Source organism: Schistocerca gregaria, chromosome 3 (genome assembly GCF_023897955.1).
Source record: "Schistocerca gregaria isolate iqSchGreg1 chromosome 3, iqSchGreg1.2, whole genome shotgun sequence".
NCBI classification, from domain to species: Eukaryota; Metazoa; Arthropoda; class Insecta; order Orthoptera; family Acrididae; genus Schistocerca; species Schistocerca gregaria.
The window spans coordinates 496906149-496924150 of record NC_064922.1 but is presented as its reverse complement, the minus strand read 5'-3'; the positions used below and the strand labels follow the sequence as shown (position 1 = coordinate 496924150).

Sequence of the window (18002 nt, the reverse complement as noted above, 5' to 3'; positions counted from 1 at the left end):
ATTACCTTCGTCTTTCTTAGATTTGCTCTCGATCCATACTCTGTATTCATTAGACTGTTCGTTCTGTTCAGCAGATTGTGTAATTCTTCTTCACTGTCACTCAAGATAGGAATGTCATCAGCGAATCCTATAATTGATATCCTTTCGCCTTGAATTTTAATTCCGTTCCTGAACCTTCCTTTTATTTTCATCATTGCTTCCTCGATGTACAGATTGAACAGCAGGGGCGAAAGGCTACATCCTTGTCTTACACTCTTTTTAATACGAACACTTCGTTCTCGGTCGTCCACTCTTATTATTCCCTCTTGGCTGTTGTACATATTGTATACGGCCTGTGTCTCTCTATAGCTTACCCTTACTTTTTTCAGAATTCGAACATCTTGCACCATTTTACATTGTCGAACGCTTTTTCCAAGTGAACAGATCGTATGAACATGTCTTGATTTTTCTTTAGTCTTACTTCCATTATTAACCGCAACGTCAGAATTGCCTCTTTCGTGCCTTTACCTTCCCTGAAGCCAAACTGACCGTCATCTGGCGCATCGTCAATTTTCTTTTCCATATCTCTGTGTATTATTCTTGTAAGCAACTTGGATGTATGAGCTGGTAAGCTGATTGTGCGATAATTCTCGCTCTTGTCAGCTCTTACCGCCTTCGAAATTGTGTGGATGATATTTTTCCGAAAGTCAGATGGTATGTCACCAGATTCATACATTCTACACGCCAACGTGAATAGTTGTTTTGTTGCCTCTTCCCCCAATGATTTTAGAAATTGTGACGGAATGTTATCTATCCCTTCTTCCTTATTTGATCTAAGTCTTCCAAAGCTCTTTTAAATTCTAATTCTAATACTGGATCCACTATCTCTTCTAAATCGACTCCTGTTTCTTCTTCTATCACATCAAATCTTCCTCCTCATGGAGGTTACCAATGTATTCTTTCCACCTATCCACTCTCTCCTTTGCATTTAACAGTGAAATTCCCGTAGCACTCTTAATGTTATCACCCTTGTTTTTAATGTCCCCGAAGGTTGTTTTAACTTTCCTGTATGCTGAGTCTGTTAATGTTAATATAGGTTTGCAATTAGAGAGCACTGTAACTGAACGACTACTGATCAATGGAATTTGCATATCATCCTTTGAAGTATGTTTAGAGAAAAATGGCCACATTACAGAATGCTAGTCAAGAACTCTCATTATCATCGAAGCTGTTCAACATATATGGAGAATTGACAGCCAAGGCCGTAGAGGACGCTAGAAGCTTTTTTATTGAAGGACAAGGGGGTAAAGACTGTATAATACGCGGATGATCGAGTAATGCCGGTGGGATCAGAAGGGTAGTTAGACCAGATGCCAAAGAATTTGTAAAAAGTGACAAGTAGTACAGCATGAGAAGAAAACTACAGAAAAGGCATAATTTATAATAATAAGCAATAAGGAAGATCTATTTAACATATTATTAGACAAAAAATTAGAACAAGTAAAATCCTTTCCGTATCTGGGATGTTTAATGATGTGGAACAGAAGCCACACAGAAAAAATAATCGGTGAGGTATCTATGGAAAACAGAGAGTTTGAAAAGATGATGAAGTTACTAACAAGTAGAAGAATTCCAATGGAGCTGAGTAAATATTTGCTAAATATTATGTCTAAAGTGGGTGTCATACTGTAGTGAATCATGGATAATTATAAAAAAGAAGAAAGCTATTTTGAAAGTTTTGAGACTAGGGACCGTCCACCCAAGAGTAATGTAACAGCAGCAGAGAGGACTGATTTACGCTCTCTCAAAGTTGAACCTAGTATTGTTATTTTACCTGCTGACAAGGGCAAAGCCACCGTTGTTTTTATAATAAACATTATTATGTACAAAAGATGCAACGTTTACTATCTGATTCAGCGTATCGCAGAATCGATGCTGACCCCACAAAAAGTGTTGAGAGAAAGACCAACGGCCTCCTGGAGAAACGTGGTTTGTCGCAGGAGACTATCAAGAGTCTTAACACCTATAGTGCCGTTCCCCCTAGGTTATATGGCCTTCCGAAGGTTCACAAGGAAGGGGTTCCTTCCCGTCCTATAGTGAGTAACATCGGCGCTCCGACATAACGTGTATCCAAGCATCTTGCTTCTCTGTTGAGTCCACAAGTAGGTCGGTGTGAACATCATATCAGGAACTCAGCTGATTTTTTACGTCTTTTGGAGGGACTGAGTTTGAATGACTCTGATATTTTAGTGAGTTTCGATGTGGTCTCTCTCTTCACTCGTGTTCCTCTGTCTGATTCGTTGCGGTTAATTGGGGCTAGGTCTGATGCTGAATTAACTAATCTCTTTCGGCATGTGTTGACTTACTTTTTATTTAATGACCAGTATTACGAGCAGACAGATGGAGTTGCGATGGGTAGTCCGTTGTCTCCTGTGATCGCAAACTTGTTTATGGAAGACTTCGAGGAACGTGCATTGGAGTCGGCGCCTTTGAAACCCGCCTGTTTCTTTAGATGTGTTGACGGTACCTTCGTTGTTTGGCCTCGTGGTAGGGAGAATTTGAATGTCTTTCTAGAACATCTGAACTCGATCCACCCGATCATTCGTTTTACGATGGAGGTGGAAGAGAATGGTTGCCTTCCCTTTCTTGACGTGTTGGTTAGGAGGAAGGATGATACATCATTGGGACATGCAGTCTACAGGTAAGGTACTCACACTTACTTCTACTTACAGGCTAATAGTTGTTACCATCCGGCTCAGCGTGAAAGGATACTTAGTACCTTAGTACACAGGGCACATGTCGTTTCTGACGCTGAGACTTTGCCAGCTGAGCTGTCACATCTTGAAGTTACATTTCGTCAAAATGGTTATAGTGATAGACAGATTGAACATGCGTTGCGCTATCGACCAACTGTACATCGGGTAACTGACGATAATTTTGAGTCAACACCTAAGTCTACTGCCTTTTTGCCTTACGCAGTAAACACGTCCAACAAGATCGGTCGTATTTTACGGAAATACGATGTGAAATGTTTTTCCGACCTCCATCTAAAATTAGAGAATTTTTGAGTTCCGTTAATGATGATCTTGGACTGCGTAGGGCGGGTGTATATCGAATTCCTTGTACCTGCGGCATGGCATATATTGGTCAAACTATCAGGACCGTGGAGGACCGATATACTGAGCATAAACGGCACACACGATTACAGCAGCCAAAGAGATCTGCTATTGCCGAACATTGCTAGGATATTGGTCATCCCCATGTTATATAATAACACCGAGATATTGGCATGCACGTCCAGCTATTGGGACAGTGTTATTAGGGAGGCAGTTGAGATTAAATTAGCGAGCAACCTCATTAACAGGGATGGATGTTTCTGTTTAAACTCTGTTTGGAATCCAGTCTCCCCCTTGTCAAAAAACAGAGCGACAGAGTCAATGCTACCTCACCTGCGAATTCATAGTCTCACTATCGATAGCTCTGACTTTGGTCATCTTTGGTGGCACTAGTCTTCAGTGTGTGTGTGTGTTATCTTTCCTGCTTCAGTTCGAGAACCGAGGTATTAAATTTGCATGTACGCCGCCTGTCCGTTGCAGTTTGCCTTGAAAATGGCGGGGTGTTCTCCCGCCGAAATATCTGCGGTCGCTGAAAGTGTTACCTGGCTGAATTCCCGGAAGTTATTTGAAAGTTATATACGCCAGAAGAAACTCAGGAAACCAAAAGATGTTTATGTTATTGAAGAAACCACGCATGAGGGAAAATTGATAGTGTGTGGCGCTCTATACGTCACGGCCTAATCGGACCTGTGTTTTTCAATGAAACTGTCAGACTGACCGATACAAGACAATATTTGAAATTGACTTTGTGTCATATCTTCTTGCTAATAATCTTCCTATGAACACACAGTGCCGCGCAGGATTAGCCGAGCGGTCTGGGGCGCTGCAGTCATGGACTGTGCTGCTGCTCCCGGCGGAGGTTCGAGTCCTCCCTCGGGCATGGGTGGTTGTGTTTGTCCTTAGGATAATTTAGGTTGAGTAGTGTGTAAGCTTAGGGACTGGTGACCTTAGCAGTTAAGTCCCATAAGATTTCACACACATTTGAACATTTGAACACACAGTGGTTTATGCAAGATGGCGCAACACAGCATGTGTAATGCTTTACTGTATTTTCTACAGAAAATATTCTGCAATCTTATGATTTCCCATCGTTACTCGTAGCTCCAACATGGAGCATTGTTTTGACCTCCTTCAAGTCCAGATTTAAATGCCTGTGAAGTTTTTTTATGGGGATAACTGAAAGAGAATCTTTTCCCTTTTAGATCACAGAATGTCGTGGCAATGCGTGCCCGAATAGTACAACTGTGCAACGAGATAAATAAAGTTGTGCGGCGCAAAGTGGCAAGGAATACGTGCACTCGCCTCCGCGAAGTTGTCTGCTGCAGTGGAGTGAACAAGTGATGAAGTGAAATGAATTTCCATGGATCATACTACTTAGTGCAAAATTTGAAAATTTTTCATTTCACTATTAAAAGTGTTGTGACAATATTACATGTGTCAACTATTCTTGCGCCATCCAGTACAATTTTAACCTATGATTTTGTCTTTAATTTTATCGTTTGTGGAACAACTACTCTAGGTATCTTTCGTATGAATAATGCTTGCAATTTGTCATGGAAACTCTTCAATGAATGGTATGCTAGGAAAATTCACTTAATTTGGGGGAGTGGGAGGGAAGGGAGAGTGTGCAATAGTGTTTTGGTGCTGTCTATTGCAGCCTCGATCCGTCATGTGACAATCCATGCTCTCCTTACCAATGATCTCATTGAGCCACGTCCCTTCCCCTCCCTGTCTTCTCCCCTACCCCTACCTCCAACCGATAAAAGTGAAGTATGAAAAATAGAAGAGCTAAGATGTTGTAACTAACCAAATTGTGTTATTGGGAAATAAAAAAAAAACTCTTCTCTCCTCTCCCTCCCTTCCAACTATCACCATTAAGCTTGAGCGGCGTTCAGTAAGTAATGCCACCCTTTTTATTCTTGGCCAATTTCGCTTGAAGAAATGAGAAATTTGATTGGGACACTGTGGAGTATTCCCGCTTCATTGCTTATAGCTACCTGAATTTCAGATAAGGGTGGCGCTATATTTAGCCGTCAAAATGGCATCTGTAATGGAGATGTGTTCCAAGCAGAGAGCCAGAACATCACAGATAATCACAGGCGTTTGCAGAATGTTTATAGAAACTTGTCAGTGAACGAAAGTACAGTGAGTCGATGGGCGAGGCTTCTGTCATCATCGCAACAAGGTCGTGCAGAGCTGCCAGATCTCAGGTGTACCGGCCCGCTGCACACATCTCTGATGCCTTGAGAGGGGACCAGTTACTCTCTCACCTATTTTGCGTATACGGGAAATTGTTAAAGATTATGTTACAACCTGACACACTTTGTGCAAGACTCTAGAAAGCTCACAGCCTGAGCAGACGTTGGTGGAGCCTGGTAGGGCGCTAAAAGCATGAGGTATTTTATGGTTCTTAGCTCATAGAAACGGCATGTTGGGAGTTCAGAGCAATTGGTGGCGAGCTCATCCCTCAGTAAATGTTGCTGGACAGGCCCACAGCTGTACGGGGCAGACAGGGCAGCTCCTCATTGAGACAATTCTCCAGCAGAACAATGCTGCGATAACTGCCTTGGCACCAGCCGAAGTCTGGGCTGGGGGCGGCAGTCTGAAGGAATGTGTCTACACAGTGGAGTCATAAACCAGGCATTGTGTGCAGAGCCACGCGTAGAAAAAATTCACTAGTTTTCGTGTTCGCCGATACTGCAAATAGCCCTGTGAACCACTTTCGTCAGCCGCCTCGGTTGTATAAGAAACTCTGCCATCTGAGAAACGTTTAGAGGCAGAATCGTTATTATACCTCATAGCTAGGACTAACAAGCTCCAAGGCACAGGTGATTTAAATAAAGATCTTTAAGATTGTATCTGTTCGCTTGTTGCTGTGGGAAGTAACACGACTTCGGAGAAAATCATCTTCCCTCTCTGTGAAAACTAACAAAAAAGGCCAGTAATTGGATGGGAGATTTACCGCCTCTAGAGCCCCGTGATTGGGTCAAGATGGGGTGAAGGCGGTGTCGTTCATGCACTTTGCAGGAAAAAGGAATTTTTTTCTAGAGAGGTGCGTAGCTCTATGATGTGGGACTTTTGTCTGCTAAGCACTTCTACTCGAGGCTCTGGTATGTGTAATTGGTACTTGGGACCTGTCCTGAAACTGACGTCATTTGCGAGTAGTTTAGACTGGGGAGCCTGTGATGAAGTGTGACTTGACAGTGTACCGACAGTGTGCCTTGAAACATTTCGGATCGCTCATTTGCCAAGGGCACACTTATTATGTTCTGGTTTACCAGTCTTGACATTTGGTATCCTTGCCCACTTTATCGTATAAGTGAGCCAAATTGGTCTTTGGTACGACCAGCGAACAGGTGTGCCACACACTGAAGCCTACTGTGATTTCAGTAGAGAATAAATTGCGATCCGCTTGCCGACAAGTTTGCCCCTACTGGGTCCAGGATCCGCCTATCATATCTGTTTTGCAGGTGGTCGGTACGTGCAGGCATTCGGCTGAGATACACTGAGAAGAACGTGTGTGTGTGTGTGTGTGTGTGTGTGTGTGTGTGTGTGTGTGTGTGTGAGTGCATGCGTGTGTGTGATGTGTACGTAAAAATGTCGTTTGGAAATAATGTAATTTGACACTATTTTTAGGTACCGTTTTTATATTAGTCAGAGATATGTAAATACTGTATATATAACAATATTAGCAAAAGGAAAGTTGCTGCTCACTGTAAAGCGGAGATGCTAAGTCGCAGATGTCCACAAAAAGTCTGTCACAATATATTTTGACATTTTTGCTGTTGTGCCTATCAGCGACTCAGCATCTCCGCTATATGGTGAGTAACAACTTCCCTTTTCATAATATTGTTACGTTCCAAACTAGATTTTCCATTGTTGAGTAATGTATACCTTTGACTTCCAAGTGGAGGTTAGTTATGCCTCATTTTAAACCCGCTCTCTGATTGGATGGAAAATGGAAGGTTTATTTTTTTTTAATTTCCAGTTAACACAATTGGGCAATTTCCATCATCTTGGAGTTTTTGATTGGTTCTTCCATTTTTAATACTACACGTTGATTGGTTGGGGATAGGGAGGAGAGGGAAGGAGTAGGCGGAAAGTGTTTTTAATTTTACATCAATACAATTACTTAGTTCCACCATCTTAAATTTTTGGTTGATTGGAGATAGGAGGGAAGGGGAGTGGCTTCCCAGTGATCATGATGATGAAAAAGAAAAAAGAAGAAGATGAAGATGAAGATGATGATGATGATGATGAAGATGATGGCGATGCCACTGGTAAGACTGAAGGTGTCGTTAGTTGAATGACATCAGTCATACATGAACAAAGTGCGGCAGAATACCCAGTGTAAATAAAGTGGTCTAGTGGCTTTCTGAAAATCAGCCGAATTAGTTCCAATTTTTCTTCCAACAGCATCTTCCTTCGAAGACTGAATTTTCGTTTCTTCATCAAAGGTTTCCATTTTCCTTGCATCTACATAGATATTGTCTTTTCTTGTGAGACTGAAACGCAACATATCATTATTGTTGCAGTCTGCAGTACCAACAATATTTCCTCTCTTATGACACTGTCGTTAAGGCCGCAAAGAATTTCGTTTATCTTTTTTTATGACTCCTTTCGTTTGATCTCCATATGCCTTGTAACTGAATTATTTTAACTTGCAAACAATAAGAGCTGAGGCAAGCGATGACAGTGTCATCTCAGTAAATGCGCAGCACTTCCATAGAGCTAACACATGAGTTACTGTAATGAAACGGTAAAACTGTGTCTATGGCATCATGAATGAAGCGCAATATGACGTGTGTCCATATGGTGGTCACTGCAGGGCAGCCCTGGCACAAATGACACAACATTGAGCACTTTGAATCACACACTGATTGATAGGCCAATTACAGAAGAACTGAGGGCGAAAAGTGGAAGAACCATCACTCCTTTCCCAGTTGCCATTTCGCTGCTTCCTTGTGCAGAATTTATGGTGGAGTCTTTCTCAGCATGAAAAAAGCACTACACTACTGGCTATTGAAATTGCTACACATGAAGAAATGGAGATGATAAACGGGTATTCATTGGAAAAATATATTATACTAGAACTGACACGTGATTATATTTTCACGCAATTTGGGTGCACAGATCCTGAGAAATCAGTACCCAGAACAACCACCTCTGGCCGTAATAACGGCCTTGATACGCCTGGGCATGGAGTCAAACAGGGCTTGGATGGCGTGTACTGGTACTGCTGCCCATGCAGCTTCAACACGATAACACAGTTCATAAAGAGTAGTGACTGGCGTATTGTGACGAGCCAGTTGCTCGGCCACCATTGACCAGACGTTTTCAATTCTCTATCCAGAAAGGCCCGTACAAGACCTGCAACATGTGGTCATGCATTATCCTGCTAAAATGTAGTGTTTCGCAGGGATCGAATGAAGGGTAGAGCCACGGGTTGTAACAGATCTGAAATGTAACGTCCACTGTTCAGAGTGCCGTCAGTGTAAACAAGAGGTGACCGAGACGTGTAATAAATGGCACCCCATACCATCACGCCAGGTGATACGCCAGTATGGCGATGACGAATACACGCTTCCAATGTGCGTTCACCGCGATGTCGCCAAACACGGATGCGACCATCATGATGCTGTAAACAGAACTTGGATTCATCTTAAAAAAGGACGTTTTGCCATTCGTGCACCCAGGTTCATCGTTGAGTACACCATCGCAGGCGCTCCTGTCTGTGATGCAGCGACAAGGGTAGCCGAAGCCATGGTCTCCGAGCTGATAGTCAATGCTGCTCCAAACGTCGTCGAACTGTTCGTTCAGATGGTTGTTGTTTCGCAAACGTCCCCATCTGTTGACTCAGGGATCGAGACGTGGCTGCACGATCCGTTACAGCCTTGGGGATAAGATGCCTGTCATCTCGACTGCTAGTGATACGAGGCCGTTGGGATTCAGCACGGCGTTCCGTATTACCCTCCTGAACCCACCGATCCCATATTCTGCTAACAGTATTGGATCTCGACCAACGCGAGCAGCAATGTTGCGATACGATAAACCGCAATCGCAATAGACTACAACCCGACCTTTATCAAAGTCGGAAACGTCATGGTTCGCATTTCTCCTCCTTACACGAGGCATCACAACAACGTTTCACCAGGCAACGCCGGTCAATTGCTGTTAGTGTATGAGAAATCGTTTGGAAAACTTTCCTCATGTCAGCACGTTGTAGGTGTCGCCACCGGCGCCAACCTTGTGTGAATACTCTGAAAATTAATCATTTGCATATCACAGCGTCTTCTTACTGTCGGTTAAATTTCGCGTCTGCAGCACGTCATCTTCGTGATATAGCAATTTTAATGGCCAGTAGTGTATGAATATTGTGGAAATAAAATCCGTAGGCTTGTTACGATGGAATGACACATGTGCTATCATGTGGATTACGTTACCTCTGATGCAGGGGTGTAACAGGAGTATAAGAATCGTCTCCAATTTTCTCTTACAGTTATTCCATACTGATCGCCTACTGAGCGTTAAAGTCTTCTCACGCTATCTAGAATTGTGAAAGACACAGACACAATGATTAGGAAGGAACATCGTGAGGGGCGCCCAGGAGGGCCAGCGCTGTGAACTCACCTGGAACCGCAGCTCTCCAGTGGGTGGCTCCGCGTAAGGGATGCCCAGGAAGGCAGTGTAGGGCGTATTGTAGACGCTCGTCGCTCGTCGCCGTCGTCCTTGCTCTGTGGTCACCAGCACGTTCTCAGCCTGCACAGACGGTGGAATGAGCTCTAGGTAATTACAACAAATGTGATTAAACAGCTTAGTTGAAGAAGTAAGGGCCTGCCGCGGAGGCCGAGCGGTTCTAGCCGCTACAGTCTGGAACCGCGCGACCGCTGTGGTCGCAGGTTCGAATCCTGCCTCGGGCATGGGTGTGTGTGATGTCCTTAGGTTAGTTAGGTTTAAGTAGTTCTAAGTTCTAGTGGACTGACGACCTCAGAAGTTAAGTCCCATAGTTCTCAGAGCCATTTGAACCATTTTTTGAAGATGTAATAGGATATATTAAAAATGACCGTCCAAAAAATTTTAAGCAACTGGATGTGGCACCAACATCCGTCACTGAAATTGATACGTAGAAGTATAAAAATTCTAAAAAACAAAAGCTCATGAGGTGTTGATGGAATTGCAAACATAATTCTGAAAACTTGTTCCAACTTAATAAGTACTCTCGTTAGTGATATATGTAATGCGTTACTGGAGCAGGGAATTTATCCAGACAGGTTAAAATATGCAATTGTGAAACCTCTCCATAAGAAAGGTGACTCGACAGACTTAAATAATTATCATCAAATTTCGTTACTGACATTTTTTCGAAAATATTGAAAAAGTTATTGCCCTCAAGAGTAGTCTTACAATTAAGTGGAGACAATTTACTTAGCATATCAGAGTTTGGATTCCAGAAGGGCTATTCGACTGAGAATGCTATTCATACACCCATCGACTAGTACAAGCTTTAAATAATATAAGTTCGCCAATTTTTTGTGATCTTTTTGATGCGTTTGACTGTGTAGATCATGTTACTCTTTGAAAACACAGCTTCTATAGAATTAATATCTTCACACAGATCTTGTCTGAATCAGAGTATGAAACTGAATGCAAAAGGTTGTTCCGAATAATTCAAACAATGTCGGAAGGGTAGAAAATTTTAGTGACTGGTGAAGAAGCACAAAGCGAGCCTCAAACTGTAAATCTGGATCCACTCCTGTTCCTTATATACATGAACAGCCTTCCACTTAACATTCAACAAGCAGAATTGGTACTTTTTTTCTTACGATGCTCGTGTTGTAATAAATCCCGATAGAGAGAACGCAACAGAAGAGATGGTAAATTATATTTTCCACAAAATTATAAAGGGGTGCTCAGAAAATGGAGTCTCGCAAAATTTTTGAAAAAAACACTACATTCATTTCTCTACAACGAATAAAATCATACCAACAATCGAGGTGGATGAGCAGGAGTCAGTAAACAGAGTAGAATGCTCAAAATTTTTGGTTGTGCATATTCATGCAAACTTGAACTATAAGAAGAGTTTACAGAGCTTCTCAAACAATTAAGTTCAGCTATTATTGCTCTTCTTTCAACAGCTGATCTTGAAAACAAATGAATCAACCTCCTGACGTATTTTGCATACGACCTATTCTTGAGTACTGCTCGAGCGTTTGGGATCCCTATCATGTCGGATTGAGGGAGGACATAGAAGCAATTCAGAGGCGGGCTGCTAGATTTGTTACTGGTAGGTTTGATCATCACGCGAGTGATACGGAAATGCTTCAGGAACTCGGGTGGGAGTTTTTAGAGGAAAGGAGGCGTTCTTTTCGTGAATCGATACTGAGGAAATTTAAGAGAACCAGCATTTGAGGTTGACCGCAGTACAATTTTACTGCCGCCAACTTACATTTCGCGGAAAGACCGCAAAGAAAAGATGAGAGAGATTAGGGCTCGCTCGTACAGAGGTATATAGGCAGTCATTTTTCCCTCGTTCTGTTTGGGAGTGGAACAGGGAGTGAAGATGCTGGTGTGGTATGAGGTACCCTCCCCTACGCACCGTATGGTGGATTGCCGAGTATGTATATAGATGTAGATGTAGATGTAGACTGTCACTTAACAACGTCTTATTCTAAAATTTCCTGGAATAACTAGCCACTTAGAAATTATGTATTGACTGCACAGTAAGATTAATATATGGTATTCACCCACAGACGTCATGTAGGTATCTCTTCAAGAAGCTACGTATTTTAACAGGGCCGTTACAATATAATTATAGATACTGCCTAATGAAATTCGTCATAAGTAATCCACTACAATTTGAGAAAAGAGTGATGTCCATACACGCTACACTAAAAGGCAAAATGACGTTTTTTATCCTTTATTAAAGCTGTCAGTGAATCAGAAAGGAGTTCAATATGCAGAAACAACAATCTTTGATTATTTTCCCAACGATACGTCTGACAGTTAGGTAAATATAATTTAATCCTTTTCACCTGGACAAATTCTTTTGTTCCATTAACGAAGTTCTACTTAAAAACTATATGTACTTGCTTGATTAGGATAAAATAACAATGCGTTCACTGTGGTTCACATTAACCGTCTACATATATCCTGTAAACGGACTCGTTCAACACCATTTCGATGAAGGAATCGTTCAAATGATGTATAGAATATGTAACTAACTAAGTTGTGGCAACAAGGTAGAGTTTGTCTCAGGATTGTATCATCTTTAGCTCTTGCGCATTATGAAACTGTAAATATATGAATATGGAATGAAGCAGCCCGTTTTATATCGTGTACGTCACCCAATAATTAGAATACGCTTATAATTCACTATTTCGAAACTTACTAACAAATTACATATGTGCACCGGGCGTCGACCAAAAATTCTTTCCATACATAGGCAGCCAGCTACAAATCTGTTACACGAATACTTTACAGCCTGACTCAGTTGCTCAACTTCTCTCAAGTGCTTGCTGAAAACCTTTAAACACGTCATGTCAGTTCATACGAAGGTTGTTCAGAAAGTAAGTTCCGATCGGTCCCTAAATGTAAACCACTGTGAAAAATCACAAACATTTTATTTGCAAGAGTTAGCTACACTTTCCAGATACTTCTCTACACAATCGCCGATCCGACATTTGTCGGAGCGTTATACCAAATTGAAACGCCCCATTCGAAAAATTATACATGACTGAGCTTAAACTGACGCACAATTTTTTTTTTTTTAGCGCAGCGCAATCTGACTTCAAATATCCTTACAAGAGAATGGCCCTAACTAAATTAACCTATACGTGTCACAAAAAACGAACCCTGTCCTTTCCTTTCGTATTATTCCGCTATGTGTTTGTATACCCTTATGTATTTGTGTTCTTCCTGTCTTTATGTGTTAACTAATAAGATTTATGTTATAGACTTTTTCTAATACTCAGCTACATTCACTATGATGATTTGCATTTATAATACACTCCTGGAAATTGAAATAAGAACACCGTGAATTCATTGTCCCAGGAAGGGGAAACTTTATTGACACATTCCTGGGGTCAGATACATCACATGATCACACTGACAGAACGACAGGCACATAGACACAGGCAACAGAGCATGCACAATGTCGGCACTAGTACAGTGTATATCCACCTTTCGCAGCAATGCAGGCTGCTATTCTCCCATGGAGACGATCGTAGAGATGCTGGATGTAGTCCTGTGGAACGGCTTGCCATGCCATTTCCACCTGGCGCCTCGGTTGGACCAGCGTTCGTGCTGGACGTGCAGACCGCGTGAGACGACGCTTCATCCAGTCCCAAAAATGCTCAATGGGGCACAGATCCGGAGATCTTGTTGGCCAGGGTAGTTGACTTACACCTTCTAGAGCACGTTGGGTGGCACGGGATACATGCGGACGTGCATTGTCCTGTTGGAACAGCAAGTTCCCTTGCCGGTCTAGGAATGGTAGAACGATGGGTTCGATGACGGTTTGGATGTACCGTGCACTATTCAGTGTCCCCTCGACGATCACCAGAGGTGTACGGCCAGTGTAGGAGATCGCTCCCCACACCATGATGCCGGGTGTTGGCCTTGTGTGCCTCCCTCGTATGCAGTCCTGATTGTGGCGCTCACCTGCACGGCGCCAAACACGCATACGACCATCATTGGCACCAAGGCAGAAGCGACTCTCATCGCTGAAGACGACACGTCTCCATTCGTCCCTCCATTCACGCCTGTCGCGACACCACTATAGGCGGGCTGCACGATGTTGGGGCGTGAGCGGAAGACGGCCTAACGGTGTGCGGGACCGTAGCCCAGCTTCATGGAGACGGTTGCGAATGGTCCTCGCCGATACCCCAGGAGCAACAGTGTCCCTAATTTGCTGGGAAGTGGCGGTACGGTCCCCTACGGCACTGCGTAGGATCCTACGGTCTTGGCGTGCATCCGTTCGTCGCTGCGGTCCGGTCCCAGGTCGACGGGCACGTGCACCTTCCGCCGACCACTGGCGACAACATCGATGTACTGTGGAGACCTCACGCCCCACGTGTTGAGCAATTCGGCGGTACGTCCACCCGGCCTCCTGCATGCCCACTATACGCCCTCGGTCAAAGTCCGTCAACTGCACATACGGTTCACGTCCACGCCGTCGCGGCATGCTACCAGTGTTAAAGACTGCGATGGAGCTCCGTATGCCACGGCAAACTGGCTGACACTGACGGCGGCGGTGCACAAATGCTGCGCAGCTAGCGCCATTCGACGGCCAACACCGTGGTTCCTGGTGTGTCCGCTGTGCCGTGCGTGTGATCATTGCTTGTACAGCCTTCTCGCATTGTCCGGAGCAAGTAAAGTGGGTCTGACACACCGGTGTCAATGTGTTCTTTTTTCCATTTCCAGGAGTGTATTTTGTACCTTTGTAATTGTATTCTCATGTTATAAAATTGTAATTGACACCAGTTCATCAAATTAAGTAACTTGTAAGGATTCATTTCACTGCACATATTTCTGTTGGCCGTAGTAGATACACAATATGTGAAAAAAAAGAGGACTGTTCGTGCTAGCACCCGCATCTCGTGGTCATGCGGTAGCTTTCTCGCTTCGCACGCCCGGGTTCCTGGGTTCGATTCCCGGCAGAGTCAGGGATTTTCTCTGCCTCGTGATGGCTGGGTGTTGTGTGATGTCCTTAAGTTAGTAAGGTTTAAGTAGTTCTAAGTTCTAGGGGACTGATGACCATAGATGTTAAGTCCCATAGTGCTCAGAGCCATTTTTTTGTTAGTGCTAGCATGTGTGTTGATAATTCAGCAAGGGACTGGTTAACAGCGTTGCTGGTTCTAAGGACAATTCCAAAACCTTTGTTAGTGCACAAGTGGTGGTTTATCGACTTCTGATATTGCCTACAAGACTCTTCGATGGTTTTTGTGCGCCTGCACAGTAGCAACAGATGGCTGCTGGCCGTCTCTACAAGGACTGCACTGGGTCTGCACCTTTGATGACCCACCAATACTATTATTTCTACAAGTACTGCGGCGGGTGTGCACCTCTGGTGGCCCACCAATACCGTAATCTCTAACAGGGCAACAGTGGTCTGCTCTGTGATGACCTACCTACCAATATTCTTCAACTTAGACTGACTCTGCTGTGGGTTTGCCTGTTGTGGCCCGTTACCTGTCTGCATGTTAAGAGTCAGCACTGTCTTTCCGTTGTAAGGACAACAATACTTCTTCAAGACTGCATGGAAATCCACTACTTCCGTGTGCATTTTCTTTTGCTGCTCAGACATTGAGAAAAAAAACTGCTGTTTTACTGTGATGGATGATCAGGACTGTCTTTATGGACTGTGAGAAAATATTAGCTTTTGACCAACATTGTATCAATAAGTGTGTGCATTTGATTTCTTTGTTATTGTAATTGTGAAAATTTTTTAACAAATATGTATTGGCCACTGCCCAAATCAATTTGTAAAATTTTTTGTGGGGAGCATGGGGGCTATGTAAGTTGGCTGTTTAGGTTTTATATTGGTAACGCCACGTAGCTCTTTGTATCAAAATCACTGGCAGTGCTGTGTGCAGTCTGTGGCTGGTTTGCATTGTTGTTGGCTGTTGTAGTGTTGGTCAGTTGGCGGTTAACAGCGCGTAGCGTTGTGCAGTTGGAGATGAGCCGCCAGCATTGGTGGATGTGGCGAGAGAGATGGCGGAATTTTGAGAGCCGATGATCTGGACGTGTGTCCATCAGAGACAGTACATATGTAAGACTGGATGTCGTGAACTGCTATATATATATTATGACTTTTGAACACTATTAAGGTAAATACATTGTTCGTTCTCTATGAAAATCCTTCATTTGCTAACTATACGTATCAGTAGTTAGTGCCTTCCGTAGTTTAAATCTTTTATTTAGCTGGCAGTAGTGGCGCTCGCTGTATTGCAGTAGTTCGAGTAGCGAAGATTTTTGTGAGGTAAGTGATTTGTGGAAGGTATAGGTTAATATTAGTCAGGGCCGTTCTTTTGTAGTGATTATTGAAAGTCAGATTGCGTTGCGCTAAAAATATTGTGTGTCAGTTTAAGCACAGTCATGTACAATTTTTCTAAATGGACGTTTCAAAATTTCCAAATCATCATCATAGAAGGCAGCAGGCTGTGCTTTCCGACAATTCTCTACGCTGGTGTACTGCACATAGCCTGAGCCCAAGTGTCGTCTCTGTATCCAGACTTTTATATGAACAGAGATGATAGGAAGAGCCAATTAGGGCTGTGTTGTGGGTGATCGAACACTTCCCATAGCAAAGGCTGCAGGAGCGTCTTCACTGCCGCTGCAGAGTGCGGCTGAGAAATGCCATGATGCATCTACATCTACTTGGTTACTCTGCAATTCACACTGACAAGGATTCATCGAACCATTTTCGTACTTCTTCTCTACCATTCCACTCTCGAATGGCGCGTGGGAGAAAGGAACACCTAAATCTTTCCGCTCGAGCTCTGATTTCTCTTATTTTATTATGGTGATCATTTCTCCCTACGTAGGTGGGTGTCAACGAAATATTTACGCATTCGGAAGAGAAATTTAATGGTTGAAATTTCGTAAATAGAATACGCCGCAAAGTAAACTGCCTGTGTTTCAGTGACTGCCACCCCAATTCGCGTATCATATCAGTGACACTCACACCCCTATTGCGAGATAACACGAAACGAGCTGCCCGTCTTTGTACTTTTACGATGTCCTCCGTCGATCCTACCAATCCCATACCAAACAGCAATATTCCAGCAGAGGACGGACAAGTGTAATGTAGGCTGTCTCTTTAGTGGGTTTGTCGCATCTTCTAAGTGTTCTGCCACCAAAGCGCAGTCTTTGTTTCGCCTTCCCCACAATATTATCTATGTGGTGTTTCCAATTTAAGTTGCTCGTAGTTGCAATTACTAGGTATTTAGGCGAATTTACAGCCATTATATTTGTGCGTTTTATCGTATACCCAAAATTTATCAGATTTCATTTAGTACCCACGTGGATGACCTCGCACTTTTCTTTGTTTAGTGATAATTGCCAGTTTTCGCACCATACAGAAATTCTCTCTAGATCATTTTGTAATTGGCGGCACAGCGAGAAGGCTGTACAAGCAATGATCACACGCACGGCAAAGCGGACACACCAGGAACCACGGTGTTGGCCGTCGAATGGCGCTAGCTGCGCAGCATTTGTGCACCGCCGCCGTCAGTGTCAGCCAGTTTGCCGTGGCATACGGAGCTCCATCGCAGTCTTTAACACTGGTAGCATGCCGCGACAGCGTGGACGTGAACCGTATGTGCAGTTGACGGACTTTGAGCGAGGGCGTATAGTGGGCATGCAGGAGGCCGGGTGGACGTACCGCCGAATTGCTCAACACGTGGGGCGTGAGGTCTCCACAGTACATCGATGTTGTCGCCAGTGGTCGGCGGAAGGTGCACGTGCCCGTCGACCTGGGACCGGACCGCAGCGACGAACGGATGCACGCCAAGACCGTAGGATCCTACGCAGTGCCGTAGGGGACCGTACCGCCACTTCCCAGCAAATTAGGGACACTGTTGCTCCTGGGGTATCGGCGAGGACCATTCGCAACCGTCTCCATGAAGCTGGGCTACGGTCCCGCACACCGTTAGGCCGTCTTCCGCTCACGCCCCAACATCGTGCAGCCCACCTCCAGTGGTGTCGCGACAGGCGTGAATGGAGGGACGAATGGAGACGTGTCGTCTTCAGCGATGAGAGTCGCTTCTGCCTTGGTGCCAATGATGGTCGTATGCGTGTTTGGCGCCGTGCAGGTGAGCGCCACAATCAGGACTGCATACGACAGAGGCACACAGGGCCAACACCCGGCATCATGGTGTGGGGAGCGATCTCCTACACTGGCCGTAC

General features: G+C 44.0%; 1 protein-coding gene across 1 annotated transcript in view; it reads right to left on the bottom strand.

The window, feature by feature from the left end:
- Nucleotides 1–9809, bottom strand: part of LOC126355443 (acetylcholinesterase-like) — a gene marked incomplete at its 5' end in the record, with an annotated part of 69430 nt that extends 59621 nt beyond the window's left edge. The window contains one exon of the mRNA XM_050005751.1: nucleotides 9726–9809. Coding sequence (XP_049861708.1) covers nucleotides 9726–9809 — 84 coding nt within the window. The remainder of the gene's footprint in view (nucleotides 1–9725) is intronic.
- Nucleotides 9810–18002: the final 8193 nt, after the last annotated feature.